The following is a 22920-nucleotide window of genomic DNA, read 5'->3' on the forward strand; positions in this document are numbered from 1 at the left end:
GCTATTACACGGAGCTACATTGTTTGCCTGACAAACTAAATGCAGGGAATAAAACAACTTAACACTTTGGTACATTCAAGATGAGCAAATAATTTGTTGTGTTCCACTTTTTTAATACATATTCGCGTCACATGCAGTCCAGAAGTTGTGTTATAATAGAGTAGGGTATCTACGTGGTATATGTGTCCTACTAAAGAAGGTAATATTATTAACTATAACCCTAATAAACGGAAGTTACGGCGTTGAACGCGACATGGACATTGTTCCGGAAGATGTCAACGAGAGAAAGTGTGTTTCCGGAAGACGTGGCTGTTGCTGCAGTGGCAGCTGTCATCCAAATTATTCCGAGAAGCTTCAATAGAGTTTTTCTTCTGCTTCTTTCCCTTCCAACTAATATTCAAGATGATTTCACTAACGGACTCTCAGAGTAAGAGTGTTTTTGAGCGTATTTGTAGACTCCTTCTGTCTCAGTTAACCCTGCTCTGTTTGGCTAATTAGCACTGTCAGTACTGGGAAAGTTAGCTCATTTGTCTCATGGCATACAGTGGCACAAGCAGCCAGCAGCGTATCCCTTAATAATAGCCGCTGTGCCTCCTAGAAATCCCATATTTTCACTGTAACTTCTTATTACATTTCTCAAAAGCTCTGACAACGTTAGTAATCAGTGATCGACGGAGCTCCCGTTCTGATTTTAATGCAGACATTTCTGGCTTCCTTCTTTCCATGTGTATTATTGGGGTGCTTCAGTGTGCTGTCATTTGAAATAATCCCATTAGAAGTATGACCATGTGCAGGATTACACTGTGATATGTAGACCGTAGCGTCGCTGCCACTGTGTCCTTTAGCTAGGTAAAAACAAGTTGGGTTGCTCTCGACGTAGAAAAATGCGGAGCATTGCATTATCTCTTCATTTCATCTTAAGAGTTAAGTATGTGCCATCTTCAGATGGATGCTGGTCATTTACCTTTTCCGTGGATTGTGTTTGTCCTGCAGAGATTGGAATGGGATTAACTGGCTTCGGGGTGTTTTTCCTCTTCTTCGGTATGATCCTGTTCTTTGACAAAGCACTTCTGGCTATTGGAAATGTGAGTAACCTATTTATGTTACCAGTGATGTTACGTTGAGCATTTAATCTAATAGTTCATCTTCTATGATGTTAGGTGCTAAGTATGCACGGATGCACTACCGTATTACATGTGACACAGAAAACTGTAATTTGTCAATATATTATCCAGCCATGTGAATGTTAGAAATGTTTGGATTCATTTATGCCTAATGGGATCAACATTAGCTCATTTTCTCAGGTTCTCCAGTCTTGAAGAGCTTTACTTTCTCAGCAACGCCACCTTTGCGTTATTTCAATTACACATTTAAGAAAAAACTATCATAAAGTCACTTAGTTGATTATTATTACCTTTATTTAACCCGGAAGCTCAAATCACTTTTACAAGAGAGATCTCACAAAGAAAGCAGCCATACAGATACAGCCACTTAAAATTGCCGCTACCAGCTGGCTGATAGCTGCTGGAAATGCCCCCTCCTCCCCTACCATGAACACATCCCTTTCCCTCAATTGCAGAGTGTCACCAAAAGATGGCACTTTATTCACAAAAACGTTTGGTTACTGGTGTAAACCTGGTTCTCTGAAAACTGAGTGCGGTATCTCACTATGAGAAACACCCTCTGGTTTGACCAATCATGGAAGCATATAGGCTTCCCTCTATGTGAGGGGGCCCAGGACACAAAGAGCTGGTTGCTCTTCCTTAACCCCTTAGTACTGTCTACATCACGTGTCAATCTCAAGGCCTGCAGGCCACATCCGGCCCGCCATATAATTATATACGGCCCGTGAGATGATTTCATATAGCTATTATTAATGGCCCATGGTTGAATAGCGCTCCCACCGCTTATACTACAAATCCCACAATGCACTGCAACAGATGCCATGCACACTAAGAATTGTGCACTAGCCCATTTTTTGTTGCTGATGACACATTGATCAGTGATCAGAGGATAAAAACATCGGTCAACACTTTTTACAGTAATATGCCAGCCTGACCGCTAAAAAAGGCCAAATGAAACGTGGAAAACAGATTTTCTAAACAGGCGAGGCAGAAGATCTGATCGCTGACATCGGAGGTAAGCCGTCTGTCACTTTTCCTCGCCTGCGATGTGTGGGGAAAAGAGTGAATTGGTGGGACAATGTCCTCCATATTGCTCCAATGTTTCTCTTCTTGATTTTGGGATGCAAGGCAAAGGTCTGGTTTCAGCAGGATGATCAGCAATACTGTAGATTTTGCTTGCACTGCATTGTCAGTTCTACATTTCTAGTGAGTGTTTTAACAAAGTAAAAGGATCACTGTGGCCCTTTTTCCACCGTCGAGGTTCTGGTGCCGGTGCCAGCATTTGAACTGTTCAGCGTTTTTAACACCGCAAATCACTCAGTGCTCAGCCGAAAAATGGGTTCAACTCAGGCCCCACAAGCTGGTCTCAAACCAAGAACGTGTGAAAACAAGCGGCAGAAGGGCGTGACTCTGCCATCTCGACATAAAGTTTTCTACTGCTATTTCACTGCATGGTGTGTATTAGATGAGAAAAGCGATGCGATTTTCAAGGCTGAACTTGCTGCTTTGTATCAGTTCTTATCACAAATAAAAATACGCAAAGTGCATACTTGTCGTCGGCACCCTGGAGCTGTGACGTCAGCTCTGGATGGGTACGTTAGTGCGTCGTTGATACCTGTTAATGTTTGTACAGTAATGTTTCTGTTAGTTTACCTGTCAGAAACAAGCTCTCATGGATGATGTCTTCTAAGTGCCACCATTTCAGTTATGTTAGCTAATGATTGAAGGACAACAGAAGCAGCTACATCGGGTCCTATTTTTTTCTCGCATTAATATCAGCTTCATTCTGAATAGTAAACCTCTGTATGATCTGCATCATCTGTAAACTTTTCAGGTGTTTTGGATGGAAAAATCTTTTTGATTTAATTTGAAGCCTTATTTGCATATTTTGGACCTCATTTGCACATTATATTTTCATTTAAAAATAAAAATTGCATTCACTTTAATATGCATTGTTTATTTGGTATTTATTCTGATGGTCACATTAATGTTAAAATTGATTAGTTTCAAACTCGTATTTTTATTGGTCATTATTTTAATTGTGATAAGAGACAAGGTGATGTTACCAGGTGGGCAGGCATGAACAGGTGAGTTAAGATTGAAATAATTGCTGACTAATCAATAAAAAAAAACTGACAGATTATTCAGCTACCAAAATAATCTTTAATTGCAGCCCTGATGTTCACCTCTTGGCAGTGCTGTTACCAGTGAACATGCTTGTAAAAAGGATCATGTTTTTTCTTTGTCTGTAATGTTGCACAGTGTTAAAAAATGTTCTGGCTTTTTTTTCTCAGCCCTGGAACTTAAATATTTTTCTGATGCTCCAGAGAAAATATATGTATATGTAAATATACAGACTGGTTAATGACTAGTTGACTGCTTTTGGTTTGTAGCAGCTCTACTTGCTGCACAATGGTCATTTAAACCCAATAAAATTAAACTGAATGTATTTCCTTTTATTCATACTTTAATTCATATGATGCTGATTACAGAATTAGACACTTGATCTTGTGTCCCTCCAGTTTCGTACCATTCTCTCATATTTTCGGCTCACTTTTTCACTGTAGATCCTCTTTGTTGCTGGACTCGCCTTCGTCATTGGGCTAGAGAGGACCTTCCGCTTCTTTTTTCAGAAGCACAAGATGAAGGCCACCAGTTTCTTCCTGGGAGGAGTGTTTGTGGTGTTGATTGGCTGGCCCATCATTGGGGTTGTGCTGGAGATCTATGGTTTTTTCCTATTGTTCAGGTAAGATGAATGAAAAAAGGCAGGTGACTGACTTGTTTCCAAAGATCCCATGAAGCAGTGAAATCTGAGCTACAGTAAACTTGTTCTTTACATGAAAGCTATGATGGTCATATGTATGTTGGAAGGGGCACAATTTGAGAGTTGATTGATTGAAAATTAGTTTTGGGGGCTGAATCTTCCAAAGTCCTATATTAAATATAATGCCCCGGGGAGCAGAAATCCAAGCAGAGAAACCCAGACCTCCCTCTCCCCAGCCACATCCCCAGTTTAGCACCAAGGCATTCCCGGGCAAGCTGAGAGATATAATCTCTTCAGCATGTCCTGGGTCTACCCCGGGCCTCCTCCCAGTAGGACATTCCTGGAACACCTCACCCAAGAGGCAGCAAGAAGGCATCCTAGTCAGATGCCACTTCAACTGGCTCCTTTCGATGTGGAGAAGCAGCAGCTCTACTCTGAGCCCCTCTCAAATGACTGCACTCATCACCCTACGTGTAAGGGAGAGGCCAACCCTTCGGGTGAAGCTCATTTTGATTGCTTGTATCCACGATCTCGTTTTTTCAATCACTACCCAAAGCTCATGACCATAGGTGAGGGTAGGGGTGTAGATCGACTGGTGAATTGTCAGCTTTGCTTTTATCTCTTCACCTTCTTGAAGGTAGGAACCACCACCCCAGTTAGCCAGTCTAGTGGCATGACCCCAGATCGCCTCACAATGTTGCAGAGGTGAGTCATCAAAAATAGCCGTATAAGATCCAGATCGTTCAGGAACTCAGGGTGAATCTCATCCACCCCAGGGTCCTGCCGCCAAGGAGTTGTTTAACTACGTTATTGTCCTCACCCCTAGTGATGGGTGAGTTGTCCACCACGTCCAAAGAGTCTGCTTCCTCTACAGAAGGCACGTCAGTGGATTAAGCCGGTACTCAAAGTATTCCTTCATCTGCCTCCTTTGGGACTTTCTTACCCTAATCTTTATACAATTGCATCTGCATATACATGCAGGGCTTTCGAATTGTTTTGGAGTAGCAGGGGGGCATGCCAAAGTAGCACACGCCTTATGACCGAGACCGAAGCCATGACAGCAGCAGACGATATGAATAGTCACATGGCAGTCGTGAACCAATCAAATGGCTCAGATTGAAAGAACGTAAATATTGCCACGTGTGTCCACATGGCGCTGGAAATGGAGACGGCGGACGGTGCAAAAAAATTTTTTTTAGGAAAATTAAAAAGTAGACTGCGCAGAGTGGTGGAGTAGGTGGGAAGTGATGAGACAGTGGCTGGGTTCTAAGATTGTCCCCAACCTGCCATACTAGGTTAAGCACAAAAGAACTTTGAAAAGACAACTGGTATGGAACCAGTCTAATCAGGCAGCACTGTCGCCTCATAGTCAGAAGATTCCGGGTTCAAACTCCACTTGGGGCCTTTGTCTGTGTTTGCATGTTCTCCCCGTGCCTGCATGGGTTTCCTCCCGTACTCTGGCTTACTCTCACAGTCCAAAGTTGTAAATAATGCTAAGTTAACTGGTGATTTTAAATTGAACATAGATGTGAAGTAGCTAAAGTACTTAAAGTGTATACATTTAATTTATGAATGAAGTTTCTTGTCTGATCTTGGAAGCTAAGCAATGTCGGGTCTGGTAAGTACTTGGATGGGAGACCACCAGGGAATACCAGGTCCTGTAAGCTTTATGGAGTTCCACGTGATTCTGTGCTAGGACCAGTTTTATTTAAATTATACATGCTTCCCTTAGGCAGTATTATTAGAAAGCACGGGATACGTTTCCATTTGTTATGCAGATGATACTTAGCTTTATCTGTTCATGAAGCCAGATGATATCAATTAGTTAAACTGCAGGAATGTCTTAAAGACATAAAGGCCTGGATGACCTCTAATTTCCTGCTTCTAAATTCAGATCAAACTGAAGTTCTTGTACTCGGCCCCACAAATCTTAGAAACATGGTGTCAAACCAGATACTTACTCTGGATGGCATTACTTTGGCCTCCAGTAACACCGTGAGAAGTCATTTTTGACCAGGATTTGTCCTTCAGTGCACGTATTAAACAAATATGTAGGACCGCTTTTTGCATTTGTGCAATAATTTTTCAAAAATTAGAAACATTCTTTCTCAGACTGATGCTGAAATGCTAATTCACGCATTTGCTACTTCTAGGCTGGACTATTGTAATTCATTATCAGGCTGTCCTAAAAGCTCCCTGAAAAGCCTTCAGCTGATCCAAAATGCTGCAGCTAGAGTACTGACAGGGACTAGAAAGAGAGAGGATATAAAAGAGAAGGATAGGGGAAAGGGAGAGCCACAAAGCCCAGCCAGCAAGACCCATACACTCCCATCCATCCCCCAGCCGCACTGCCCCCAACATTCACACCACCCCCATCCTGCCCACAGATGCAAAAACATACTCCCCACACCACCACCATGACACCCCACCACCACAGCAAGGATAGTCCCACCAGGCCAACACCTGAGAGCCACAGGGGACCAGACCCCATCAATACCTGGGAGAGAAGAAAGACAGCAGTGGGGAGAACCTATACCCCATACCCTTTCCCCCTTTTTTTTTCCTAGGATAATTAAGAGTAGAATGGGGCCTCTTTTCCACCGATGGGGTTCCGATGCTGGTGCCAGTATTTGAACCATTTAGCGGTTTTTCCACCGTGAATGCACTCTGTGCTCAGCTGAAAATTGGGTTCAACTCAGGCCCTGCAAGGTAGTTGGTCTCAAACCAAGAACACGTGACGAAAGCGGCAGAAGGGCATGACTCTGCCATCTCAACGTAGAGTTTTCTACCACTATTTCACTGCATGGTGTGTATTACATGAGAAAAGCAATGCGATTCTCACAGCTTTGAATTAGGTTGGGCCCTAAGGCCCCATTTACACAACAACGTTTCCAGTGTCGTGCGTTTTGGCCTCCCGTTTACACAGAGACGTTTCAGAAACGATCTGCGTTTACACGGAGACGATGAAAACACTGTAGTTCCCATTGCCAGGCCACAAGTTGGCGGTGTGTTTTTTTTTGCAAAGCTTGTTTACACGACATGCAAATGCGAGGTGGGGCTCGGTGGGATCCGCTGCAAAGATTTGTTCATTCTTTAGAAAAGGGTCAATGTGAGAAGCTTTGCATGGACTGACGATAAGGTTGGATTGTTACAACACACACCACTAAATTATAAAACTGCAAAAACACAGGAAAATATTGACTGGGAATCGTGCCATTCGAAGTACGCAGATATTTAAGTTGAAGTTTAAGTTAGGTTCAAAAGCCTGAGCAGCACAAGAAGCACTCATGATTCCGCCATTGCGATTGTTGTTCTTTTAGCACATGTGCGCAAAACTGTGGCGGTCGCAACCATAGTGCACATGTACGAGTGCCCCCATTTCCAAAAAGCATCGTATTCGTGCGTTTACACGAAGACGGAGACCGGAGCGTTTCTGAAACGCTCCACTCTGGACCCCGTTTCCAAAACGTATCGTTTTCACACTGTTCTCGTGTAAACGGAAGGCCGAAACGCATCAAAACGACGGCGTTTTCATTTTGAAACGGTGTCGTGTAAACGGGGCCTAAGGCTGAACTTGCTGCTTTGTATCAGTTCATATCACAGATAAAAGGACACAAAGTGCGTACTTGTCGTCTTTTCTAATCGCTGTCTGTGTTTCCCTCTGTGCTGCACACAGATGCTGCAGTAGTTTGGTTTGGACCGTAAAATGTGCTCTCAGCACAAGAAAGAGGAGTGTGTTCTCCCACGTTTGTGCACTTCGGCTTCTGTGTCCAGACGAGGACCCGCCCACACTCATACGTAAAGGAGCAGTTCACAAAACGCCGTGGAAACGCGGACCCGTTCTTAAGCGTTTTGCTGGTTCGGTGAAACCAGCACTGGCACCTCAGCAGTGGAAACGTAGCATGTGTGGCAGAGCCTTGGAACTATTTCCCAGTTTGGATTTGTGAGACAGATCCCACTCTGCATTTAATCATTAGTTATTTTTAATTTTTGACTCTCTTCCAGTGTGTCTTTTGTGCTTTCTGCCCCTTTCGGCAAGGTGTTTTCAAAAATATACTTGGTGGGTGATATGATATACGATCTGTCAGTTGCACATTATCACAGGCCAATTTCAACCTATCCGATTGTTGAACCAGAAGATGTAGATAGTGCTGAAGAGGAAAACCAGCCTGAGGTTATTTTAAAGCGAGGAAGTTAGTGTTAATAACTCTGTAGTCAGAGAAACAGAAAACACTGTACATGCTTCAATTCTTTGTTTTCATTATTTGTCTTTGTCTTCTCCCCTCTGTCTTACTCTTCTCACTGTAATCATATGCAGAGGCTTCTTTCCAGTCGTTGTAGGCTTTATCAGAAGAATACCAGTCCTGGGCTCCATCCTAAACCTGCCCTTTATCAGTGCAGTGAGTATTACCCGACACTACAACTAACATGCAGCTTTTCTGTGTTTTAACACAGCATGGCTCTTTTTGTTGTTCAACACCTCAAGCACAACTAGACTGTCCCAAATAAATGCCAAGCTGTCAGGATTATTTAATTGGAGGTTTGACAGGCATGCTATCTCAGTATACACAGCTAGGGTTGAAGCAGTTTGGAGAATTAAATGCCAAGTATATCAGTGGTTTAAATACTTACATTAAAACATACAGTATGAGATGCTTTATGGCTAATAAAAATACTCCTACTATACTGCTGTGTGGAAAACTTGGTTTGAGGTGAGCGTCTCTTTTTTTTTCCCCTTTTTTTTCTTTTTTTAAGCCTTCGTAAGGCTCCAAGGACAATCAGCAGTCGTGGTCAGTCACTGCCGATTTTCCCTTGCATGTTAACTTATCTAACACGCTTTACAATATTCAGATTGCCAGCCTCATCATTCCTGAGCTGGAGTTGGGAATTCCTTTTGGGTTTTGTTTCATTTTGTTTTTCTTTTATAGCACACACCACAGGTAAATTTGGTGACTGATTAAACTTGTGACAGGTTCTTCATCCATTCATTCATCCATCCTTCCGACTTCTTTTGCTAATCCAGTTGTTGTGAGGCTGGAGCCTCTCTCAGCTGTCATGGGGCAACAGGTGGGATGCACTCTGGACAGGTCACCAGTCTGTTGCAGGGTTAGCACAGAGAGACAGACAACCATTCTCACTTATAATCACACCTATGGCCAATTTAGACTCACCAATTAAGCTAATATGCTTGTCTTTGGGTTGTGGTAGGAACCTAGATTACCCAGAGAGAACCCCCTAAAACCCCACATAGAAAGGCCCCAGTGGGTTTGAATCCAGGCCCGTTTTGCCTTGAGGCAACAGTGCTAATCACCGCACCACCAAGCAAACCTGGCAAAACGTACATTTTATACACTGCAAAAAAAAAAGAAAGAAAAAAGTAAAGGTAAAATCCTGTTCACTGCATCTACAAAGATGCCCTGAAAATCTTTTAACAAGCTAAACAGTAATATACTATATATAAGATAATCTGTCACAATATCCCACTAACCTGTTAGCTAACCCAACAAAATCGTATAGATATGGTATATTTGCATAGAGTTTCTTCTTTCTTAATAGTAGCATATTCCATGTTTAGCGCATGGAACTCTGGGGACAGTGATGGGTTCTGGCAGGCCAAGCAGAGCACAAACTTGGCTTTGGGAGGAGTTTGGTGAGACCATGGAATAAGACTTTTGGTTGTCCTCAAAGTGATTTTGGCAAACCTGCAACTCAGGAGGGGGAAGCAATGTTCTAATCTGAGTCTTGGAATCATTGTGGGTGAGATTAATGAGACAGTTAAACAACTCTTTGGTGTTGTTTGTGCTGGATGAGCTTCACCTTGAGTTTCTCAGGGCTCTTTTGTGGAGCTGTTTTGGTTGGCATGCCTCTGCAACATCGCATGGAGGTCTGTGGTGTTACCTCTAGATTGGAAGACTGGGGTGATGGCTCCTCTTTCAGAAAGAGGACTGGAAGGTCCAATTATAGAGGGATCACACTCCTCTTTATCCTCTTTGAGGATATTTGAGGGTGTGTGTGTAAGTTTGCTATCATCTACACACATTTTATTTAATTTAGAGAGTGCATTCAACCACATCGCTCAGGGTGTCCTGCAGAGAGGTGCTTCAGAAGTATGGGGTATCTGCCCATAGAGACCTTGATTGGCATTGCCAACAATAAGTGGGACTTGTTCCCAGTGGGAGTTGGACTCAGGGTCAGGGCTGCCCTTTGTCACAGAGTCTAGAAGAAGAAGAAGAAGAAGAAACAGCCTTTATTGTCCCACAGAGGGGAAATTTGGGTGTAACAGCAGCCGCAGTTATTATAAATATAAATAAAGATATAATAATTCACACTATTAAGAAAAGAATATATATAAAATCAACAAACAATATTAACCTTAATACTACTAATAATAACACTAACACTATATACAATGTACATGATGTGCCTGTGTGTTGAACCTTAACAGGCCGGACTATTTACAGTATATTATATATTATCCTACATTGTGTAGGTTATTGTGGTTTTTGTTGGGAGCAGTGATGATTATAAAGTCTTACAGCTGCTGGGAGGAAGGATCTACGGTAACGCTCCTTTGTGCATTTAGGATGCAGCAGTCTGTCACTGAAGGAGCTCTCCAGCTCAGCAACAGTTTCATGCATGGGATGGGAGACCTTGTCCATCAGTGATGTTATTTTGGTCAGAGTCCTTCTGCCTCCCACCACCTGCACTGAGTCGAGAGGACATCCTAGGACAGAGCTGGCTTTCCTGATGAGCTTGTCTATCCTCTTCCTCTCAGCTGTAGACAAGCTGCTGCTCCAACATACTGCTGCATAGAAGATGGCTGATGCCACCACAGAGTCATAGAAGGTCTTCAGGAGTGTCCCCTGCACTCCAAAAGACCTCAGCCTTCTCAGCAGGTAGAGTCTGCTCTGACCCTTCCTGTAGAGCGCATCAGTGTTATGAGTCCAGTCCAGTTTATTGTTTAGGTGAACACCCAGGTACTTATAAGAGTCCACTATCTCAATGTCCACTCCCTGGATGTTCACCGGTGTCCGTGTGCTGGGTCTGCGCCTGCGGAAATCCACCACCAGCTCCTTGGTTTTAGCGGCGTTGATCAGGAGGTGGTTCCGCTGGCACCAGTCCACAAAGTCCTGAGTCCACTGTCTGTACTCTGAGTCATCCTCACCTGTGATGAGGCCAACTATGGCAGAGTCGTCAGAGAACTTCTGCAGATGGCAGCGTGGGGAGTTGATGGAGAAGTCTGCAGTGTAGAGGGTGAAGAGGAACGGTGCCAGCACAGTTCCCTGTGGGGCCCCCGTACTGCAGACCAGCCTGTCAGAGACACAGCCCTGTGTCCTCAAGTACTGTGGGCGGTCAGTGAGGTAGTCCAGTATCCACTCGGAGATGTGGTGGTCCACTCCTGACAGTTCCAGCTTGTCTCTCAGAAGTCCTGGCTGGATGGTGTTAAAAGCACTGGAGAAATCAAAGAACATGATCCTCACAGTGCTTCCAGGCTTCTCCAGGTGGGTCAGAGCTCGGTGCAGGAGGTAGATGATGGCGTCATCCACCCCGATGCCAGGCCGGTAGGCGAACTGCAGCGGGTCCAACGAAGACGACACCATGAGGCGTAGATGGTTGAGGACCAGCCTCTCGAGGGTCTTCATTAGATGCGATGTCAGGGCTACCGGCCTGTAGCTGCTAAGATCCTTTGGATGTTTGGTCTTTGGTACCGGTACCACACAGGAGGTCTTCCACAGTTGTGGTACTTTCCCCAGCTTCAAGCTCAGGTTGAACATGTATCCCATGATGCCACACAGCTGATCTGCGCAGCACCTCAGGAGCCTGGAGCTGATGCCGTCTGGACCAGCAGCCTTTCGCACCTTGATCTTACGTAGCTCCTTCCTCACATGATGAGTTGAGAGGGACAAGATGGAGGTGGGGGATGGGGGGTGTGAGATGGAGTCCTCAGAAGTGAAGGGGGTGGGTGATGGCTGAGAGCTGAGAGGTGTGAGGTCCCAAGAAGAAGAAAGGTTGGCAGTCATTAAAGATGGTGGGGCTGACAGCAGGGGGGACTGGGCTGGGGGAGGGGTGGGTGGCTGGTCAAACCTGTTAAAGAACTGGTTCAGGTTGTTAACCCACTCTAAGTCTCCCACAACCCTAGGGCTTGGTTTGTGGCCTGAAATTGAGTTCAAACTCCTCCAAACCCCACTGATGTTGCTCTGCTGTAGCTGGTCCTCCATCTTCTTCCTGTAGATGTTTTTTCCATCCCTGATTTTCCTTCTCAGATCCTTCTGCACGGCTCTCAGCTCCTCCTTATTTCCTGATCTAAAGGCTCTCTTCTTCTCCTTCAGGAGAGCCTTTATTTCAGAGTTGATCCAGGGTTTGTTGTTTGAAAAACACCGTACCCTCCTGGTGGGCACAGTGTTTTCCACGCAGAAATTGATGTAATCAGTGATGCAGTCCGTGATGCTGTCGATGTCCTCCCCATGAGGGGCACAAAGCTCTTCCCACACAGTGGAGCTAAAGCAGTCTCTCAGAGCTTCTTCAGTCTCCTCAGACCATTTCTTTACTGTGTGTGTCACAACTGGTTCTCTGTGTACCAAGGGTTTGTACACAGGCTGGAGATGAACCAGGTTGTGATCTGAGCCCCCCAGGGGAGGCAGAGGAGGCTATTCACAACTTTTAGATACAGAATTTCTAGGCATGATCCTGAGACCACCGCTGTGGATGATGTTCTGTTGGCTTTATCAGGTGGTGGCCTCCAGCTTGCTGTGGGGTAGTTTGCAGCCAGGTGTGAAGTGGCAGGAAATGAGAATTGGGAACTCCAAGGCTGAGTGATGGTTCTCGGTCAGAAGAGGGTGGAGTGCCCCCTCTGGGTCAGGGATGAATCGCTACCCCAGGTGGAGGAATTTAAGTATCTTGCAATCTTATTTATTAAAGAGGGGAGAGAAGAAAGGGAATTTAAAACTTGGATTGGTGCACATCACTGCCAACACTATACTGATCTGTTGGGTGAAAGAGCTGAGCATGAAAGTGAAAGCATTATTTTATCAGTTGATCTACATTCCCACCTTTACCTATGGCCACAATCTCTGGATAGTAACTGAAAAGTGAAACTGTGACTCCAAGCAAGAAGTGAGCTTCCTTTATTGGGTGGTTGGGCTCAGCCTTAGAGCTAGGGTGAGGAGCTCAGCCATTTGGAAGAGGTTCACAGTACAGATGACATCTCTGCTAGCTTGGGAACATGATGGATGGATGGGTAGATAGATGTGTCAACTTCTCTATGCAGTCTATTCTTGTACCTCTAAAATTGCAGTTGGTGTTTGCAGTCATTACTACCAATGTAGTGAGCTATAAATTATTTGCTGAGCAATCATTGTCATTTTATCACCAGGGTTGTAAAAATGACCGGAAATTTTAGGACTGCTTGTCCTTGTCACCTGTGGTGTGTCCCTTTAACTCATGCATGTTTAAATATTAAATAAGAATAATGGAAAACACTGCAGTCCAGCCATGTGTGATCCTGCAAACATTGTTCTGTTGAAAACTCCTACATTTGTCTGTGTCACATGTTTTTCACAAGTGCTGAATGTCAACAAGATGTCACTTAACATGGTTTCTTTCTTTTCTTTCAGTATGTGGACAAAGTGGGCGAGAGCAACACCATGGTATAACAGTGACTTTTTGTACCCAGATAAAGTTGCTTGAGTACAGATTTTATAACCCATCAGTCTCCCACGGCGCTGAGGTAAAGCATCTGAAGATAGATCAGATTCAGATTTCCCCATTGATGCAGACAAAGACTGTTTTCTGTCTGTAATTTCACTGCTCAGCATTACCAACAACAATGCCTTGCACCAACAGTTTGTTACTGGTGCTACTAAGGTCACTACAATAAATACCAATCACTTCACCATTGACTACATCTTGCATTAAAGTGGAGGATAGAAGACTCCCTCACGGCCTGACTTTGTCTCCTCGATGTTCAGAATCTGTGGAACTACCAGAAAAAACTGCCTCCCCCCTACAAGGATGAGAAGTGGGCCAACATCCTGCCATGTTTTTCATGTTTCTGTGCCTGTGCTTTTAAACCCACCATTTTGGTTCTTCAGTTATTCTGTGACACATGATTTGTTTTTTGTTTGTTTCTGTCTTCCAGCTATTTGAATACAGAGTATGCCTGCTGTAATATTTCCTTTCTGATTTCTGTTCAGCGTTGGCTAGAAGTGCTTCAGTATAAATTATTTTTTAAATATGATTGCTTGACGTCATGTGTTGTGACAGACTGATCATACTTGCCGGGATAGGTACAATTGTTGAGTGTTTCAATCATCATTAAGTTATAAAAACAGTGTACAGTTTATGCAAAGCTTCTTGTTTTAAAATATACTGCTCAAAGAAAAATGATGGGATACATCAGATCTTGATGAATGAAATATCCAAGTTGGAAATCTTTGCTGACATATATTGTGTAATTATTATACAACAGCAACAAAATATAACAATTATTTTATGGTCAGTGAAAACCAGAATGATCTACCTTTGAGGGCTGGATCTAAAATCACACCAAAGTTGACCACCTACACCGACCTGTTGTGTGGGCCCTGAGAGATGAGATGGTACTATGGTACTATATAATGCATTAGACTTGTATAGTGCTTTTCAAGGTACTCAAAGACACTGTACAATTTCATGCAGTATTCATTCACAGCTACTACTGTAGCCACAGCTGCTCTGGGGCAGTCTGACAGAAGCATGCCAATTTGTGCCAACAGCCACCACCAAACACCAACCCCACAACCACACTCACACTTAGGTTAAGTGTCTTGCCCAGGGACACAATGACAGCATCAGACGGGGACTCGAACCAACAACCCTCCGGTTGCGAGGTGAGCACCTACCCACTGCTCCACTGCCACCTGCTATAAACAAAGATGCAGACCAAAGGGGACTGTAATTATCTAAACCTTCTGCTTGGAACTTCATTGCAAAACGGGTCAGGTAAAGTTACTGTGTCACATATGTATGTGTATGCATGCATGTATGTGGCACAGCTATATGTAGTAATTTAAGAGTGTTGAATAGTTTGCAGTAAATATGTGAGAGAATCTAAATGAAGTTCTGGGGATTTTTTTTCCTTCTGTCCACAGGTAGTTTTTTTTTTTCTTAATTGGACTTTGGGCTTATTGTTTGCAGGACTGATATTTCTAATTAGGTAAAGCCCTTTTTTCTATCTCAGTGTTCATCTCTGCAGTAGGTTGTGAAATTCCTTTGCCTACTTCAGGTGCGGCAGTTTGGGATTTTTGAATCCACTGCTCATATTTTTGGCAGCGTTGCCTCAGTGACAGTGTAACACTTGAAAACAGTAACACTTGAATCTCTTCCAACATTATTAGGCCTCATTCAATTCATTAATATGTGTGTAGAAATGTTCTTATTCAAAATAAGTACACAAAATTATTGTCATGCTTATGAAATGTGAGTTCCAATCAAGTTTGTTCTTACCTCCGTGTGTGTGTGTGTGTGTGTGTGTGTGTGTGTGTGTGTGTGTGTGTGTGTGTGTGTGTGTGTGTGTGTGTGTGTGTGTGTGTGTGTGTTAGTGATTCAGAATCATTCAATATCAACAACCTGTGCCTGCAGTCTGTATACTGCTACACTCTCATTTATCAAGATGAGAGTGAAGGAGGTGAATCTTAGGTGACATTCTGCAACCCATGTTTGAATGATACGAGCATGTCGTCAACTAGTACTTCATAGTTTGTGGTTGGCCAAGAAATTCTGCACCACCTGAACAAATGATTCCCGTGCTCTTAGTTCAAGGGTCTGAGCTTAGAGGGAAGGTCTTTGTCTCTAATAAGCTCGTGGACTTGGGGTCCATCAAAGATCCCAGCTTTAAGCTTCGCATCACTGTGGACCGCCCCAGAAACACGATTCATCACTGGATGTAGCACTAAAACTTTGTTTTTATCTACTGACAGATCAAAGCAGTCACTGTAAGAAACTGCAAATTTCTGGCATTGTTGATCCTCAATGTTGGCAGTTAAACTTTAGTTGATTGAATTTTAATGACCGGATTTGGATTCAGCATCATAAAATCACCCAAATTATTGATAAAATTCTACTCAATTTCACAATTAGAAAATCTTAGCACACTCTACATTTGCATGAGAAGCACCAGTGCAGCAATACATTAGCTAAATATTGACATGTGCATAACTCAAGAACCTGAAGAAGCAAACACCAATTAGCTAGAAGAACAGGAAGGCCAGGCTGGAATTTACCAAGAAGTTCAGAGACAAGGCTCAGAAACTGGGACAATGTTTTATGGACTGATGAGACAAAGATGAACCTTTACCAATGTGATGGAAAGGCTAAAGTTTGGAGAAAGAAAGGATCTGCTCATGATCCCAAACATACAAGCTCATCTGTGGAGATGATGTTATGGCTTGGGCTGCATGGCTTCTTCTGGGACAGGCTCATTAATCTTCAGTGATGATATCACCATGATGGCAGCAGTACAATGAACTCAGAGGTCTACAGAAACATTTTATCTGTCAATTTAAAGAAAGATGCAACCAGACTGATTCATCATGCAGTAAGATAATGACCCAAAATACACCAACACTACAAAGAAGTTCATCAGGGAAGGTTTTAGACTAGCTGATCTCCAGGCTTAAATCCTGTAGAGCATTTTAGGCACTAAAGAGGAGACTGAGACTTTTGCTCAAAAGGTAAATGTGTGCGTTCAGACCAAAGGTGCTATCTTCTGTACTGTGTATCAGATCCAGATATAAATACCTGGAAATAAAAGCTGTTATGTTGATCTTTTGTCTCATATTCATCTTTTACTGTCAAACCCAAATGTTTTCAGACTACAGCAGAAATAAAGCGATTCACCTTACTGTTCCAGTACTTTTGGAGGGGAGTGTGTGTCCTGTTAACATGATATTAGCTCCTGTTTCAAAACAACCCTTGGATACATTATAGTATTCACTTTAAAGGGTTCCTGTTGAAAAGTTGTCTGCTTGTTGAGATCAAGTTGTTTACATGTTCAGCTCCTTCATTTAAAGCATCCTTTAGTAGAAAGACACAGTTTCTCCTCCAGCTAACACCTCCACAAAAAGCTGTGGGAACAATCCTCAAAAGAAATCAATTCACACTTGTTCTCTGGGGTCATCTGACTGTTGGGGTTTTCTCTCTATTATTGTTGGGTTGTTATCTTAGAGGCAACTATTGTTGTGATTTGGTGTTATATGAATAAAATTGAATGGAATTACATTTAAAGAGTAGATCAGAAGAAAGCAGGAGGAGAGAAGTGATAGAAACATCTACCATCTGCTGGTTTTTTTGGAAGCCAAGTGTTACGTTTGGGTTGAGGGCAATACTGAAAGATTTGGAAATCAACAGCAATAATGTGCGCCTTCATCATAGATTCATAAACATGAGCTATTTGGCCGTGAACACTAATAACAACACTTGTACTGTGAATTCAGCTTATATATACCAGTCTCTCTCTAAACAGGGATCACTTAATATTTCTTTATATTAAGCCTCAGACTGGATAAATTATTGAAAATACTAAATGTGTTGTAGGCACAAGCGTGGCATAAAAATTGGGTTCTGTCAAATTTCTTACTGCAGATATCTTTGCTGTACAATCTCATATCAGAAAATCCTGATTAGTTTTATTGTGTTAGTTCTATTCTGTACCAGTATAACTGTGTGCTGCTCTGTACTAATTGACAGTATAACTGATACATCGTGGATGTTGTAGGTTAATGCCACTGTGATCACAAAAGTACAAAATTACCTCAATGTTTTGTCCGGAAACTTAAGACCAAACATATTTTCAATGAAACTCTTTTTAATAAAACATCACATTTCATGGTTGGAGAATTCATATTTTACAGCTGTTAATTTCCGTCACACAGAACAAATCAAAGAGGACATTGTCTGGCAATATTACAAACAACATTAGAAATATTCTCTCTTCCACACCGGCAGCTCCTGGAAGTACACCTCGTCTTGGTTTTCATCAGCTAGAATAGAGAGGGAGGGTAAACGATATGATGGAATTAGAATCACTTGGATGAAAGGAGAGCAAAAGACATCTTTCATTGGAACTTCCTTAAGAGCTTTTTACTCCTCCTGGAGCTCTTTGTCCTGTACCATCAAAACCTCGAATTCAAAGGCAAAGCAGTTATACTCATGAACAGTGTTTGAATAACTTTCATTTGTTTCTCACTTCTTAGATTCAGACATCAATACTATTTAGTTAGGTTTAGGAACAGATAATGGAACAGATAATTTTCAATGAAACTCTTTTTATTAAAACATCACACTTCATGGTTAAAGGATAAGTGTGGTAAAGGGGATTTAGCCCCTTTACCACACTTATCACATGTTAAATAGCTATTACTTTATTATTTGTATGGTGACAAGTCCCCTCAGAGGATGGTTGTGAAAGTTATGCTTACTTTCAAGCTCAAAGCCAGTGAAAATGTTGGCTGATTTAATAGTTTATTTGCACCATATTTCGAAGAACTGGAACTCGTTCAAGAACAAGGAGGGGGTCAGTGAGTGGAAGACCCCAGTGCTACTTCCACCCAAGATATTAAAAGGGGCAGTTTATCTCAAAATCTGTTTGTTAGTATATTTGGCAGTAGTTCAGTAGTTATCTATGCAGTCTGTCTAGGTGTGAGTTAAGTTTTGGAACTATCAGCTGTAGCAATATCTACTTTCTCTTGAAAACAGTTGGTGCCTTCTGATACTCAAAGCACCAAAGACATACATTTGAAAACCTGTCATAAGTACCTCTGTTCAATATCATGACCCAGTTACTCAAAAAAAATAAATAAATCAAACCTAGCTGTGGGAACATTTAACCCTGCAACCAGCTATCATGTGGAACATAGCTCATCCTGTCCAGGTTCTGCTCTCACCTCCCTCTCTGGCCTGCTGCAGGAAGTTGAGCAGAACAGTAGCTGCCTGGTCCACACTCAGCTTCTCTGTGTTCTGACTGCGGGTCTCTGACAATCAAGAAAACACCACACACAGGGCCAAAGGTGACTGCAGTTCAAGGACTGCTGTGGAAACCACAGACTGTATATAAAGATAGAAACAGATTTTTTTTAAAGAATTATAGTTAACCGCCTGAGGTCTAAGTCACTCTCAGTGATGACCCTCACCCTATGCAATCACAATATGTTTTTGTTTTTTTTTCTCCCAAGTCTCAGCAGTCAGGGAACAAAGAAAATGATCATTTTAACTGACACACATCAAAAACTAGATTTTTTTTCTTTCGAGAGTCCATTTTGCCTTCAGGGTAGGATCAGGGTTAGGGCTATCCCCAGTGATGACTTAGACTTAGACCTAGGTTTAAATAAATAAAATGGATTAATTGTTGCATAGAGTACTTATTGTACCAAGGTGCAGAGTGTCATAGACATCTCCTTCTTTTCGGTCCTCTGAAATGAACCTTCTGCCCTCTGAAAAATATTTTTTAAAAGGCACACCATTCTTTTCACAGTTTATTTCATATACATTTTACAGTGACACCCATTTACTGTCATCCTCCTCTTATCATATCACAGACTCATGGCATGCTGACAGATAACTTTGAATCAAAATTAGCATCAGGAATAAAATCACACTATTACTAAAATATTGCACTCTTCAGTATTGAACACTTTCAGTTTCCATTATAGGTTTGTCAGTAGCTAAATACATACGGGTGCCCTTGAGATACAGCATAGCCTGCGGGGTCCAGTTTCTCCGCTGGAACGAGCCCTTTACGGAAGAAACAAAGAAAAATGTTGTCAATATTTTTCTGACATCAGCGCACTGTCAGATAATGAGGAATTTTATTTAGTTATTGTGTAAAAACAGCTCCATATAGAAAAATAAACCAGCTGCACCTTTGGTGTGCTCCATGACTGCGAGATAAATGTTGCCAACAATAAAAGGGTGAGTACATAAGCTGTTGTGATGGTCCTCAAACCCTGACGGCAAAAAAGAAAGAACCAATTTATAATCTCATCAGCATCCTGACTCAGCTGGATATGGATGTAATTAGTGTTTTGCTGTTAGGATTTATGCATTGAGATTTATTTGACAATAGCTTTAATAATTAGGTTTCAGAGTTAGTGAACTAAGTGCAAAATAATGTACAAGAATATATCTGTAAATACAAAGAGAAAAGTGAACTTTTAGCACTTGCCATGTATAAATTTATTTTAATGTTGCTAATTTATTTTTTAGAAAGTTTTTATACAGTATAATGAAGATAATATTTTCCTAATTGCTAGTCTATATCACCTTTTTTAGGTTGCAAAAAATCTGGATACTCAAACTTGAAAAAAGAGAAATTCCCTCCTCAGATTCCATCTACCTAAATACTGCAAACTTTTTATGCCTTGTACCTACCTTCATCGTATCAGAATTCCTGTGTGCCTGGTGTCCTGTAGAGACGATGAGACAAAATCAGGTTCAGAGTAGCTGCTGGCTTTGTTTCCTCTCCCTCTACTTATATCCTCTGTGAACCCTCTGCGCTCCGCACTGCCATGAGTCTGCCAGCAATAGGTCATGCCAGTTTGATGGAAAGTGGGCGGTTAGGGGAACGAATGAGCTGGACCACCAATCAATCCAGGTCCTTTCACCAGCAGCCGAAGTCTACTCTAAATACCTGTGAATAAAATCAGCTACTTTAAGTAATTCCAGCTCCCCAGGCAGGGTGTTATTTATTTATTTATTTTTTAAATTAGTGGTTGGAGCTGCAGGCCATTAATATGAAATGTGGATCACACTGGGTGATGATAACAACAGCAATATTCCCAGCAATATTAATATGTTTGCACCTTGCTCACTGGAGCAGAATACAGAGAAATTGGAGTTATAGTTCATGAATCAAGAGGCAACACATTAAACCACTAATTAAACCAATCCAAATTTATTTATAAAACATATTTAAAACAACAAAGTTTTTTTTTTTTTTAAAACAACAAAGTTGCCCAAGTGCTCCACATGAAACAGAGGGTTACACAAGAAAGCTAACGGCATTCAGTTCAATTCAATTCAATTCAACTTTATTCATATAGCACCAAATTACAACAAACAGTCTCCTCAAGGCGCTTTGTATTGTGGATAAAGACCCTACAATAATACAGAGAAAACCCAACAGTCAAAACGACCCCCTGTGAGCAGCACTTGGTGACAGTGGGAAGGAAAAACTCCCTTTAACAGGAAGAAACCTCCAGCAGAACCAGGCTCAGGGAGGGGCAGTCATCTGCTGAGAGGGGAGAGAGACAGAGATTAATAATAACTAATGATTAAATGCAGAGTGGAGTATAAACACAGTGAAAAGAGGTGAATGAAAAGAAACACTCAGTGCATCATGGGAACCCCCAGCAGCCATGGTCGTAGCATAACTAAGAGAGGGTTCAGGGTCACCTGATCCAGCCCTAACTATCAGCTTGATCATAAAGGAAAGTTTTAAGCCTAATCTTAAAAATAGAGAGGGTGTCTGTCTCCTGAATCCAAACTGGGAGCTGGTTCCACAGTTCCCAATGCAGATGTCTCACTAGCGGATGAACTCAACCACCTCTTTGTCCACTTCGTGTCATCCAGACCAGCCACATGCCTGGTGCCTTGCCAATCACGCATCACTTTCCAGGAACACCAGGTGAGGTGCACATTGAAGGCTGCAAACCCACGGAAAGCTGCTGGACCAGATGAGTTCCTGGGCAAAGTACTCCGTGCCTGTGCAGATCAGGTGACAGGAGTACTGACCAGGATACTCAACACATCCTTGATACTGGCTGAAGTCTAAAGGTAGCCACCATTATCCCGTTACCAAAGAAAATAGCCATAAAAGACCTTAACGACTACAGACCAGCCAAGGTGGAAAGTAACAAAGTACAAATACTTCATGACTGTACTTAGTAGATTTTTCAGCTATCTGTACTTTATTTAAGTATTTATTTTTCAGACAACTTTTTACTTTTACTCCGTACATTTTTACCCGAATATCAGTACTTTCTACCCCTCACGTTTTCAAAACAGGTTCATTATGTTAGGTTTAAGACATTTGAATTCAAATCAATTCAATTTTAAATTGAATTAAATTGAATTAGAGCCAAATCACAAACAGTCACCTCAAGGCATCTGAGGGAAGTTTTTATTTCTGGTCACTGCATGCCTTCAAATATCAAGCCAATATGAGACTTAAAAAAAGGAACCATAACACACAAAAGCAAATCCAACTGGAGTAACCTCCATCATCAGGGCTTATCGCATAAATGAAATGATCAAAGAGACATGGTAAGTAGACTGGTTCTTATATAAAACGCTTTATACAACATGCCTCATTCACCCATTCACACACATTCATACAATCACGTCTGTGTTTTCTATCTAACATTCACACACATTCATTCCCCAGGCAAAACCATATAATTTATGCATAATTTATAGCAGTGTACTCAGGGGTTACAGTGGGCTGGACCAAGTGCAGACGTCGGTAAGTTGTGGTTGAGGTATTTTAGCATCTATCTAGTGCTACAGAAGAGAAGCATAAATGGAGTAACGTGTTTGTGAAAGGTAATTTCAAATGCAATGTTTCTATCAGCTCAACAAATATCAGCAAACACACAAACTATTTATGTGCAGTTTGTCACTGTCATGGTAAAAATCTGCAATATGAATTATACAACATTGGTCACCCAGTCCAGGGGAAGGATTCAGCTTCACCACAGAACCCCTCCTGCAGCCTGTCATCTCTGCACCGCTGTTTCCTCTTCTCAGATGCTCCTCTTCATCACAGTGTGCATATATTGACAGTGTTCCAGTTAGTTCCTTGTCAGGTCATTATCATCTGTCTCCTGTGTGTGTGTGTGTGTGTGTGTGTGTGTGTGTGTGTGTGTGTGTGTGTGTGTGTGTGTGTGTGTGTGTGTGTGTGTGTGTGGTAGTGAGATGAAGCTTCATGAAGCTTTGAAGCTTTCCATTTAATTGGTGAACCCATGGGTCAAAGCTTTATGGTGTTTCATCTGCTCTACT

General features: G+C 42.2%; 2 protein-coding genes across 2 annotated transcripts; one reads left to right on the plus strand and one right to left on the minus strand.

Annotated features, from left to right (window-relative positions):
* Nucleotides 1-116: 116 nt before the first annotated feature.
* LOC115777394 (vesicle transport protein GOT1B) lies at nucleotides 117-14120 on the plus strand. The gene is made up of 5 exons (XM_030725297.1): nucleotides 117-427; nucleotides 994-1085; nucleotides 3692-3870; nucleotides 8207-8288; nucleotides 13503-14120. The coding sequence occupies exons 1-5, from the start codon at nucleotides 403-405 to the stop codon at nucleotides 13539-13541; spliced, it is 417 nt and encodes a 138-aa protein (XP_030581157.1). The 5' UTR covers nucleotides 117-402; the 3' UTR covers nucleotides 13542-14120.
* A 3721-nt stretch (nucleotides 14121-17841) lies between these two features.
* On the minus strand, nucleotides 17842-20347 carry LOC115777408 (spexin-like). Its single transcript, XM_030725316.1, has 6 exons — nucleotides 20293-20347; nucleotides 19785-19868; nucleotides 19599-19656; nucleotides 19293-19355; nucleotides 18810-18896; nucleotides 17842-17906 (listed from the first exon to the last, which is right to left on the minus strand). The coding sequence occupies exons 1-6, from the start codon at nucleotides 20296-20298 to the stop codon at nucleotides 17842-17844; spliced, it is 363 nt and encodes a 120-aa protein (XP_030581176.1). The 5' UTR covers nucleotides 20299-20347.
* Nucleotides 20348-22920: the final 2573 nt, after the last annotated feature.

Source organism: Archocentrus centrarchus, unplaced genomic scaffold (assembly GCF_007364275.1).
Source record: "Archocentrus centrarchus isolate MPI-CPG fArcCen1 unplaced genomic scaffold, fArcCen1 scaffold_52_ctg1, whole genome shotgun sequence".
NCBI classification, from domain to species: domain Eukaryota; kingdom Metazoa; phylum Chordata; class Actinopteri; order Cichliformes; family Cichlidae; genus Archocentrus; species Archocentrus centrarchus.

Bases quoted from the DNA above. Each gene is read 5' to 3' on its own strand.
- LOC115777408 (XM_030725316.1), bottom strand. The intron at 19,657-19,784 runs GTGCAGCTGGTT...TCTTCCGTAAAG, and splicing joins AGTCATGGAGCACACCAAAG to GGCTCGTTCCAGCGGAGAAA. The intron at 18,897-19,292 runs GTACAATAAGTA...CTTGATTGTCAG, and splicing joins CTATGACACTCTGCACCTTG to AGACCCGCAGTCAGAACACA.
- LOC115777394 (XM_030725297.1), top strand. From the start codon at position 403: ATGATTTCACTAACGGACTCTCAGA. The intron at 3,871-8,206 runs GTAAGATGAATG...AATCATATGCAG, and splicing joins GGTTTTTTCCTATTGTTCAG to AGGCTTCTTTCCAGTCGTTG. The intron at 8,289-13,502 runs GTGAGTATTACC...CTTTTCTTTCAG, and splicing joins ACCTGCCCTTTATCAGTGCA to TATGTGGACAAAGTGGGCGA.